The sequence below is a fragment of the Clytia hemisphaerica genome, unplaced genomic scaffold (genome assembly GCF_902728285.1).
Source record: "Clytia hemisphaerica strain Z4C2 unplaced genomic scaffold, Clytia hemisphaerica genome assembly, whole genome shotgun sequence".
NCBI classification, from domain to species: Eukaryota; Metazoa; Cnidaria; class Hydrozoa; order Leptothecata; family Clytiidae; genus Clytia; species Clytia hemisphaerica.
This window is the reverse complement of record NW_027104166.1, coordinates 393449-404561: the sequence shown is the minus strand read 5'-3', so window position 1 is coordinate 404561 and position 11113 is coordinate 393449. Positions and strand designations below refer to the sequence as shown.

General features: G+C 35.8%; 1 protein-coding gene and 1 long non-coding RNA gene across 2 annotated transcripts; both read left to right on the top strand.

Annotated features, from left to right (window-relative positions):
• The first annotated feature begins 165 nt into the window (after positions 1 to 165).
• LOC136814209 (uncharacterized) lies at positions 166 to 2447 on the top strand. The gene is made up of 3 exons (XR_010847611.1): positions 166 to 485; positions 1139 to 1277; positions 1780 to 2447. It is a non-coding gene; the product is annotated as an uncharacterized lncRNA (long non-coding RNA).
• Positions 2448 to 7218: 4771 nt separating this feature from the next.
• Positions 7219 to 8692, top strand: LOC136814177 (putative neuropeptide Y receptor type 6). The gene has a single exon (XM_067070690.1). The coding sequence runs from the start codon at positions 7389 to 7391 to the stop codon at positions 8490 to 8492; it is 1104 nt and encodes a 367-aa protein (XP_066926791.1). The 5' UTR covers positions 7219 to 7388; the 3' UTR covers positions 8493 to 8692.
• The last annotated feature ends 2421 nt before the right edge of the window (positions 8693 to 11113 follow it).

Here is an 11113-nt window from a genome sequence, read left to right as displayed (position 1 = left end):
TGCGGAGGGAATCTTGGAAATGATAAGGGAAATTCCCTAACGGACACTGAATGTACATGATTACAATTATAAAGGCATATCAAATTCACAAGTATTCCACGTACACAGTTACGATTGGTTGAATTCGTTTCAAAGAAAAATGCTTTGAAAAGCAAAAAAAATCTATAAATTCTACCTCAATTTAGATTACCCTTCCAGAGTAGAAGATCATCGCAACAGACAAGCAACCAAGAGTAAAAATATCCTTAGAGATAAACCAGACGACTACATTCAAGAAGCACAAACAGTAATATCCAAACATACAAAGAGAATATGGGTGGAAAATCATCATCAAGGAATTATTGCGCGTCAACCTTCTTCCTTTTTCTCAGCATTTTCGAAATTGTAGAAGTTGGTTACATTATGTTCAGCAAGGATGGAGAAGATAAGTTTCTACCATTATGGATTGTCTTGGTCATTCTTTCTTTCGTTGCTGACTGTTTTTTGTAAGTTTTTATTTTTCCTAAAATTTGTTCTCCTCAGTGATATGGTACTTTCTTAATTTTATGAGAACATGTCAGATTTTCGAAGCCTTTGGATGTTCTTAACTTTTTGAGTTTTAAACCTTAAAATGTTCTTTACATGTGCTTATTTTCTTAATTTTGAGAGTATTTTTGTGCAATTTCCCCGGGGGGGGATACTACCCTTGTGGACCGACGGGGGTGCTCCGCTGAGGTTCGAAAAATGGACCCTACGTGGGACTCGAAATTTGCGAAAAAAGTGACCCTGAATGGGACTGAAATTCCAAAATTTTCTCAAATTTTCTACTTTTTCCCCAAATTTTCCAAAAATAGGCACCCTACGAGGGACTGATTTTTCTATTTTGGTGTTTTTGCGACCCTACCTGGGACTCGTGGAGGTTTAAAAAGGTACCCTGACCAGCGGAGCATCCCCGTAACCCATTTTGCCCTAGTACCCCCCCCGGGGCAATTTCCTAAGAAATCTGTTTTTTTTATAGTCCGCTAAACGTTAAATGTTCTTTAACTTCTTAGTATTTTGGCCGTCAAAGCCTCTTACTCTTATTATTGTTCTTATTAAAAAAACGTGTACGGTGCAATTATTTAGAAAATATTTCATTTTCAATATTCTTTCTTTTTAGTGAATTTAAAGTATCGAATCCTATCGGACGAGCCTTCGGAGAATTTGTATCGAATTTGATTTGTGGATTGTTGCCCTTTTTTATCGTGGGATGGTCGAAAGTTGAGTCTTGTTTAAGCATCACTCAATCGGAACCTAAAGTAATTTATTTAAAACATTTGGACTCTTAAGTGAATATAGTTGCAAAAAAATTCTAATACACCCCTGTATCACAACCCCGGTGGAACTTCTTCCCACATTTGGGATAAAAATTTAAAAGTTTCAATCGAGATCCCAATGGGGATAGCAATTCTACTGTTCTCAGGTCAAAAATTCCAGTGGGGATGGTTTTGAAGTGCAATTTTTATTCCATGAATTTCAAATGGGGATAAAATCAATTTCCCAGTGGGGCTGAAATTGTGGGTATTTTTTCCGAATTCCCGAAATTTTGGCCAAATTTTCCAGTAGGCCCACCCTACTAGGTTCCACTGGGTCTGTGACACATTTGTTTACATATATATGATCAAAAAGTCGACATTGCCATTATGTCATGGCGTTCTCTAGAACATGATCTTGTCTTTATTAGTATTTGAAGCGAATGTGATACCCATTCCATCATCATCTTCATCTTTCATCTAGATTCATTTTTTTCTTTCTTTATAGGAATGTAGCAATATTGAAGGGATATTTCTTGGTCTTTCCATCGCTGTCATTGTTCTCCATTTCTTACGATTTGTTTGGAATCTTTGTTGTGACAACGATTCTTGTGATGACAGCATTGAATGCTGCTGCTAGTATTGAAATGAAAAATTTTGATTACGAATTTCAATTTCTATTATATTTTCATTGTTTTTATTTATTTTCTATCTTCTACACCGACCAATCATTTTTAAAAACCCTTAGTACGTACGCACTAGGGGTAGGGGGTCTTCTCAAAAGCGTATGATTGCGTACAGGGGGAGGGGAGGGGTCAATGGAAAATGTACGTACGAACCAAACGATTTGAATTCGAAATTCTTTTCAACTGGTATAGCCATTTGCGTACGCTTGCGTACAGGGGGTGGGGTACTCGATTTTCGACATTTTAGTGCGTACGTACTATGTGAACGGCCCCTTATATCAAGTGACCCCTTTTTCACTAACAAAACTGACCCATTGATTACATTCATACTAGCCAGCTATACCCGTCTATTTTCACTTTCAAAGCTTTTGATAGAAGAGTGTAAACTGTCGAATTCTACGAGTTCATAATTGTAAATATTTTCATTATTTTTGTATGAGATTTTCAATATTTTTGTAAATTTTTGATGAATATGAACGTTAAATCTAAACCACTTACTCTTTTTTATTTCATGATTTCCCACCCACTTTTCCCTCACTCATGTTCTCTCGCTCACTCCTGGTCCAGATGATATGGAGTTTTTATAAGATACTTTAATAATTGGTCATTGTTTGTTTTCTAGTTAACGACCAACCAAATCAAGTAAGAGCTTGTAAAAACTCCATCTCGTCCCGCTCACTCTTTAATAGACCTTTTCATAAATTATTTAGAGTGAAACTCCTGTCTCGTTTTGAAACCATTACCAAGGGGATCAAATCTCTTGAATCTTCAAGTGTTACCTTTATCAATAGAGTAAACTTCTTATGAACTCCTCTGGGAATCAACTACCATAGCAATATTTTGAAAACGAGGTGTATAGGCGTTGCTCGTACTGTAATTTATGAAAAGGTCCAAAATGACAAAATGAGGAATATTTTATAGTACTACACGTTTTTTTATTAGAACCCAGTTTATAAGAACATTTAGGCTGAAATTTGTCGAACAATTAAGAACATCGTAAGAACATGCCCAGCCTCAGTTTGGAAAAAAATGACAAGAAATTACAATTTTTTTCTCTTTTCAAGCAGTTTTGACCGACGGATGGACTTTCTAAAATCGAGAGTCAATTATTGTCCAAATTTTACCAATTTTAAGTGCTCTTTATTTAGCATGATATTGTCGATCTAGAGTAGTGTGAAAAATTAAGAACATATTTAAGAACATTTTTGGCTGAAAATTGCTAAAAAAATAAGCCTGGATGGCTTAGCCAAATTTTAGGTGTTCTAAAAAAATACGTGCAGCACATACATCCCAAAGTCTAAAAGCTCTCCACTTCTAATAATACCGAGTTTATGTATGTGTGTTTTTTAGCGACGGAGATGGTAAGGTTCTAATTTAACTAGATCATGACCAACTGAGGACGACGGTAAATCAGCATTTCTACCCTCCTCGATTTTTCGGGTCAGAACTGCGGGTTATTCCAAATCGCTTCAGTCACTCTAGCGTCCTCAAAAGTGCAAACACTCGAAATACACAAACTCGCTAAATGGGACTCTTAAATTAAAAGCATAGAAATCTTACCGAAAATTTTTAGCAGATTTTTACCTTCTTTTGATAAAGAAATTTTACTATCATATGATGGATTGGCTTGGTTTTACATCTTATTGCTTCTAATGCACCAAAGAACCCATGTTCATTAATTGATTGTTGATTAAAATCCCGGGGGGGGGGGTACTAGGGCAAAATGGGTTACGGGGATGCTCCGCTGGTCAGGGTACCTTTTTTAACCTCCACGAGTCCCAGGTAGGGTCGCAAAAACACCAAAATAGAAAAATCAGTCCCTCGTAGGGTGCCTATTTTTGGAAAATTTGGGGAAAAAGTAGAAAATTTGAGAAAATTTTGGAATTTCAGTCCCATTCAGGGTCACTTTTTTCGCAAATTTCGAGTCCCACGTAGGGTCCATTTTTCGAACCTCAGCGGAGCACCCCCGTCGGTCGACAAGGGTAGTACCCCCCCCGGGATTAAAATTTACATAAGGCCAATAGTGCTCCGCATCTAACACGTCATAATTATTTCAACTAGAAATTTGTTAGAGTTCCAATCCCACAATTCAGTTCATTTCAAAATAATTTGAAAACAGTGAAAGTTAATACCTAATTTTGTGTCAAGAAGACTTTTGACCCAGGTTGAAAATTCAATTTTTAGCTACAGTACTGCTATGTTTTAAATACAGATATTTTTTTTACAAACAAAAATAAAAATGGGAATTTTTAATTCGACAAGACACAAAGGGGTAGTTCCCGAGATGACTAGTTTGATTTGGATAATCAGTTATAAAAGCTCATTTTACCGGTGGCAGAAGGGAATATTGAAATGCACTGTAGAAATATACAATAATAAAGGGAAATCGCTTTATTCGACGATTGTACGTTTCCATGAACATCACACAGCGAGGTCTAAATTAATCTTTTATTCGTGGAAACAGCATTAGCCAGTGAGTCTTTCAAAAAAAAAAAATATTCTTAGAGAAGCATAAAAAAAACTTATATCTGTAAAGTCTGATTGAAGAGATAAACTTACTCAACCGGCACACAACATTGTTTCAACGTTTATTAAACGTTATATGGACGTCGTGAATATTAGGTAAACGTTTAAACGACGTGGTGTGCCAGCTAGGTACAGGTAAAAAAAGTTCAATGTTTAACGTCGTCTTATATCATATACAGTACCAGTGCCTGAAATCTTAAAATAGGCCATTCCATTTTCTATCTATACAGAAGGTGGACGACCATTTCCAGAGGGTGTTCGGAGAAAAATTTCCAGGGGATGTTTTTTCATTTTTCCAAGGAGGTAAAGAGTTGTTCTAAAATTCCCAGGGGGTCATGGAAGTCTGATTTTAGTTTATGAAAAGAATTTTTCCAATGGTATTCTTGCAAATTTTGCCACTTTCCAGGGGGTATCCGCACATTTTCAATTTTTTTTTTGACTTGAAAAGGTTCATCCTATGGTCTTTTTTTTGGAGCAGCCCAATAAAGGACCATAATATATCAAAAGTTAAAACTTTTAGAGTGCGTATTGAAGATATTGAAGATCGATTTGAAGGAGTGTTTGAATAAGATGAGAAAAAAGACTGGCAAACCATCCTCAGTAGCCAATGAATATACCTTTTCGACCGTCACGGGTATTTAATTATCCCCCTAAACTCGATCCAAGCCTTTTTTGATACATTTTTCTATTGTCTATAGGTGCGAAAAAAGGATTTGGACGGTTTTAGTGGGATAAAGCGGACAAAAAAAATACTCGCGCGGCAATGTATATAAATCATTCTTTTTCATTGCCATCGAAGTGATCGACTTGTTCATGGTGCTGAAAGAAAATCACGTGATCTGGTGGTTCATGTTTTTCTTCATCTTCATGATCATCGATGTAAGTTTACCTCTATCAAACGTTTAACTGAGCATGTGTCTTCTGGGGTTACTGGTGATAAATTTACTAAATTCACTTTTTTGAGAATGTTAAGGCAATGACTTGAGACAGTTTGACGTCATTCCATAAGCTCAAACCCAGTCTTCTTACGTTTTAAAGGTTGATGGACGTATCATTATAGTGCTTTTGTCTGTAAACAGACCCAATATCTACGAAAACTTATTGCCGTTAGAGTACTATGCTAAGTTATACGTGACATACTCTCTTGTACAGAGTAATACAATAGTGCTCAGAGACTACTCTTAAGTAAAAAGTGGATAACAAAGAAACACTGACTCGCAGAAGGCCATTTCACATTCGAAAGGAATTATGGGTGATTAGGGCCACCGAGTAATACAATAGAGACTACTTGCTCAGAGACTACTTAAGTCTTGTCAACTTTAATTTCCTCCTCTACAGTGTGTCCCAAAAAGTGGACAAATTTTTATATCAAAGTAACATCCTGAAAACTTTTTTTTTTTGGGAACCACTGTATTCGAGATTGATGGTGCTTGAGAATACTCTTTGGATAAATTTTAGATAAATGGAAAAATCATTACCAGAGTATGAAAAACTATCCCAGCTGGCACACAACGTTGTTTCAACGTTCATCTAACGTTCACAACGTTCATATAACGTTAGATGAACGTTGTAACAACGTTGTGTGTCAGCTGGGTTAGATTTATTTTTCTTGGATTAGGATTGTTCATAGAATATTTCCGGCCCAGGAGGGATATACTAGGGTTGCGAGCTGACAGGGTGTGCCGCCCGACTTTTGACTTTCGGACCCTTTAGTGGGACTAAACAAGGGGGGAAAAGGAAAATTTTTTGTTTATTTTACGACCCTTATTAGGGCTAATTTGACCAAATTTCGATCTTTATGGGGGTAAAAAGTTGAAATATTTTTATTTTCCGACCCTTAGTGGGACTGAAAATTGATTTCTTGATTTTCTAACCCTTACAGTGACTGTTAGGTTCCAAAAAAGGCACCCTTAAGGGTGGCACATACCCGTACTCTTCACTTGCTTAGATACCCTCCTCCCCCGTCCCCCGGGATTTTCGGTTTTTATTGTGTTAAAGCTTTTCTGGCCCCCTTCTGGAATCAATTACAAACATACAGCTTTTTACAGCTTTTTTTAACGGTCGCCCTCAATTGATTTTTATCTAAAGGGGATATCTTTATTTATCTATTTTTCATTAAAAATTCTCTTTTTCATATCTTTTCTCAACACCAAGTAGCATACAGTATGTAGCACAATCAAGATTAAAATTGATAGAGGGATATCAAAAATTTCACAAATATTCGCAAACAAAATTTATTCAAGCAGTGAATTACAAATGAAGAACTTTAAATTTATCAATGTGAATATGAAAGGTGTATCAAAAGATAAAAAAAACTAAACCGCCTCGAATTTCTTTTATAGATGCAGAAAATAACATAATAAATTCAACTGATTGTTAAATCGATTTCCTTGGTAGTAATACTTGTTGGAAATTCGATTCGGAGCTTTTTATCGCAACTTCTCTAATACGGATGACTTATTTAATGTCTTAGAGTAAACTAAGTATATTTAAAAGACTATGTTTATAATTTATTCTGAAGAATTGAAAATAATTTTTGTATGGTATAACCACTGACCTTTATATACCTTGGACCAAGCTGTATCCGTCATTGATCGGACTTTTTAGAAAAGCGGTACCCTAATGGTAACACTACTCAATTTGGGTCGATTTGTAGTTCAATGAAATTTTTCGTTTTTAAAGATCTTTTCACCAACATTAAGAGTGCTACCATTAGGGTACCCCCCGGGGGGTACCCCTTTTAAAAAACTTCAATTACAGAATTTGGTTGACAGGGATCGAGGAGCTGTTTCTAGGGTATTTAAAAGTCAATAAGCATAACTGTGATATGTTTAACGCTTTTTGCAATATTTTTAGAGTGAAAATGTGCATTTAAATTAAATGCCCGAAGAATAAATCAGCAAAAATGACATCGATGGTCCGTAAATTATCCATCCCATTTTTGGTCATTGCTTTAACGATCGGATGTTTTGGTAACCTTTTAATCATTGTTTTCTTTGCATGGACACGCGGCGGTCACAACTTACGCCGTCATCCTTACACCTTATTTTTTGTTCATTTAGCAGTAGCTGATCTGTTCGCATGTGTTTTAGTACCCGTTTATTACTTACCACAAGATTTAGCGAACGGTCACTGGCCATTTGGTGAATTCTTATGCGAATACACGATATTCATACCGACTGGCGTTGCAATGTATGCCACCTGTTGGATGTTGTTTGCCATTATATACGAACGATATCGAAGTTTGGTTCATCCACTTAAACGAAAGATGGAACAAAAACATATTCATTTGATTTGTTTTGGAGCATGGGTACTAAGTTGTTTATTACATATACCGTATTTCATGTCGACAAGTCTCGTACCAGACCCCAAACATCAAAATGTCCTTAAGTGTCACAGTTCACCTTCCTCCCTATTCAAACATAGTTCTTTAAACATTACTTACTTTACTGCACGACTTCTATTTCAGTCTCTTATTCCGGTAACTCTGATGGTGTTTTTCTATTACAAAATTCACAAAGCAATGAATGGAGCTCAACGCCGTCAAAACACACTTGGTGTAGAATGTAAGTCTAGAACACTGCTCCATCGACAGAAACGATCGATCATACGTGCTATACAAATAGCCCTTATTATTTTCTCTGTTACCATTATTCTAAACAATGTCGGTCAACTGGTCAGGGCTATCGTTATTGCAGATTCACAGCAACGTTGGGATGATTCGGGGATGCTAAAAACAGCAGTGGAATTTTTTATCCGATTTCTAGGTGTAAATAACATCATCAACTGTTTTATTTATACGGGAAGCATGTCCAATTTTCGTCGATTTGTTTTTGACGTCCTGAGATGTCGATTTCGTCGTAAATCTTTAGCGACGCCGTCGTCGGAAACACAGGAGGACGATTTAACGTCACCTATAACTCACCAAACAACAATCTTTCGACTCAAATATTTACCGCGTAGCTCAAAGGTGTTTGACAAAGAAGCAGATTGTGTCTTTACAAAATAGTGATTTTGTAATGAGATTTAAAATTATCTCCGAAATATTTGAGATTCATAATAAATGTTATTGAAATACATTTACGGTACACTTAATGCGAGCTCGAGATAGAAACCTTTGATAGAAGAAGAAGATGTAGATTCAAACATACGTTTCCAGTGAAAGCTAGTCAAAATTTCCGACTGGTACCTGGTGAGCAACTCAGCGAAATGTTATACTGATTAACATTATGTGTATTTAAAAAAAAACTGATTCGATGAAAAACCCTGAATTTCAGTTGGTCTCGTTTCACTGCAAATCTAATACAATAGAGCCTCTTTAAGTTGAAAGCCCGCAAAAGGCAATCCAAATTTGTTCGAGTTTTAGAAGTTGCGTAATAGTGAGAAATGTTTATAAAGTATTATTATCCATATAGCGGTCATTATAAAGTAAGCCATTAAAGATTCGGACGGCGGGCGGTATTGAAAGGTTCTATAACTCAAATAGCCATACCCGCGCTGAGAAAACTAAGGCGTCGCGCTTCAGAGGGCTGAAATATCATTAACCGCCCTGTTTATAGGGCGATAACGACATTTGCGGCCCGCTCGGAGCTTTATTGAAGTCGTTGCATTGAAGCCGCGAGACTAAACCGACGTCAGAAAAAAAGGGGCTAATAAATGTGTTCGAGTTATGGAGATATTTGAGCTATAGAACTTCGAACTATGGAGGTTCCACTGTATCAAAAAGATTATTCACTCATTAGTGCGATTGTACAGATAAATGACATTCGTTTAGGAGACTTAGTCTCTGTTAATTAGCAAGCCACAAAATGATATGATGTGATATGGCATTCCATGCCTTTTAAATTTGATTAGCTTGATTAAAATTAATTAAAACTATCAAATGTATTTCAGTTATAGAGCTTCAAATTAACTTTTATCGCTTTTTTTTCGCTTTCGATCAATGTCTATTTGCGGTATGCGATAGGTTTTTTGAGTGTAGTTAAGTAGGGGAGTATAGATCTTTTCCAATTAGAAAAACTGTTCAAATGCTTTTCGTCTCCGATATTCACCATTCATCATTCATTACAGGAAAATGCTCACACCTTAAATTTCTACCATTTTTACTCTAAAATAATTTTAATTTTCTTTAAGTCAGAAAACAAAATCCTTTTTTTATTTTGATTCTCTGAAAATAAGATTTTGTTGAACTTCTGCCGTCATAAGTATATAATATTGATCTTTGTATTAGAAGGTACGTTTTTAAAAATTGTTCGAACCTGGAGCTTGTCCAACAGGAGATTTTGATTAACAGTTTGATTGACAGGTTGTCAATCATCGGGTTTCAATGATCTTAGGGCAAGCTAGTCAAGACCAAGTTTACCACTTTTCAATTACTGAAATGTTGAATATTTTAATTCAATTTTCGATAATAGTACATCTTCATTGAATTTATAGATTCAATTTGGAACGTCGTTATTTGATTAACAATTTATCAATCTTTATCTTAATTCAATACTTAATATGCACATACCATATGCTTTATGAGTATACTAGTGAATTTGGGGTTTTTTAGAATCGATTAGCTCGAAGCACTCATGCGCATTACTGTTTGTGATCCTATACTGCTCTTTCTCAAAGTGACGTTAGGTGAATAGCGGTGACTCTTATCATACTATCCACATTAAAGGTTGGGGACAAAAGAAGTTTTTTTCGCGTTGGTGCAATTCAACATGCTCCATTCCACCAACCTGAAACGCTTTCTCGTGTCTCCACCCCATTTTTCTTTCTACCAATATAAGTGAAATCGACCCTGGGGCAATAGAGCAAAATTGATTCGAATTTCCTTCACTTTTTTCGACTTTTTGTCCTTTAAAAAAGAAAGCGACGCCCGAAAGGAAATTAGAAATAAATTTGGAGTAACTGAGAAGCGACACCCTAAAGGATTCTAATCAAAAGCAACATTTAGGTGTATATGACATCAGAATGCGTATAACTGTCAGCAATAACAAACAAAATCTCAACGGTCGTAAGGGGCTCATTTTCGGTTTTTTCAAAACTGCATGTACTTCCACCTCATAAACATACTTATTTTTGGGCTTTTTTGGAGAAGCTTAATTTAGCCGTCATGAATGTGTCCTGTCAGATGTCCCATAATGCACCAAACTCGAAAAAATTGGGAAAATCCTTGAAAAATCCGCCATTTTGATGACGTCATTAACAGAAAAACTTGAATAAGTTCAGATAGAAAAAAGATTTCGAGCTCAAATTTTTACCAGAGATTCAAATTGAAAATTAAAAGCATTTTAAATCGAAATTTTTTTGATTTTTTGATGACGTCAGCATTTTTTCTTAAAAATGGTTTTTCAGTCATTTTTGCTGACGTAAGCATTTTTTCGATTTTGTTTTCCAATTTTCTAATTTGTTTTATCTATATACGTCTCTGGTCGATATTTGAGCTCGAAATCTTTTTTCTACCTGAACTTATTCAAGTTTTTCTGTCAATGACGTCATCAAAATGGCGGATTTTTCAGGGATTTTCCCAATTTTTTCGAGTCTGGTGCATTATGGGACATCTGACAGGACACATTCATGACGGCTAAATTAAGCTTCTCCAAAAAAGCCCAAAAGTAGGTATGTTTATGAGGTGGA

Bases quoted from the DNA above. Each gene is read 5' to 3' on its own strand.
- LOC136814177 (XM_067070690.1), top strand. From the start codon at position 7,389: ATGACATCGATGGTCCGTAAATTATCCATCCCATTTTTGGTCATTGCT.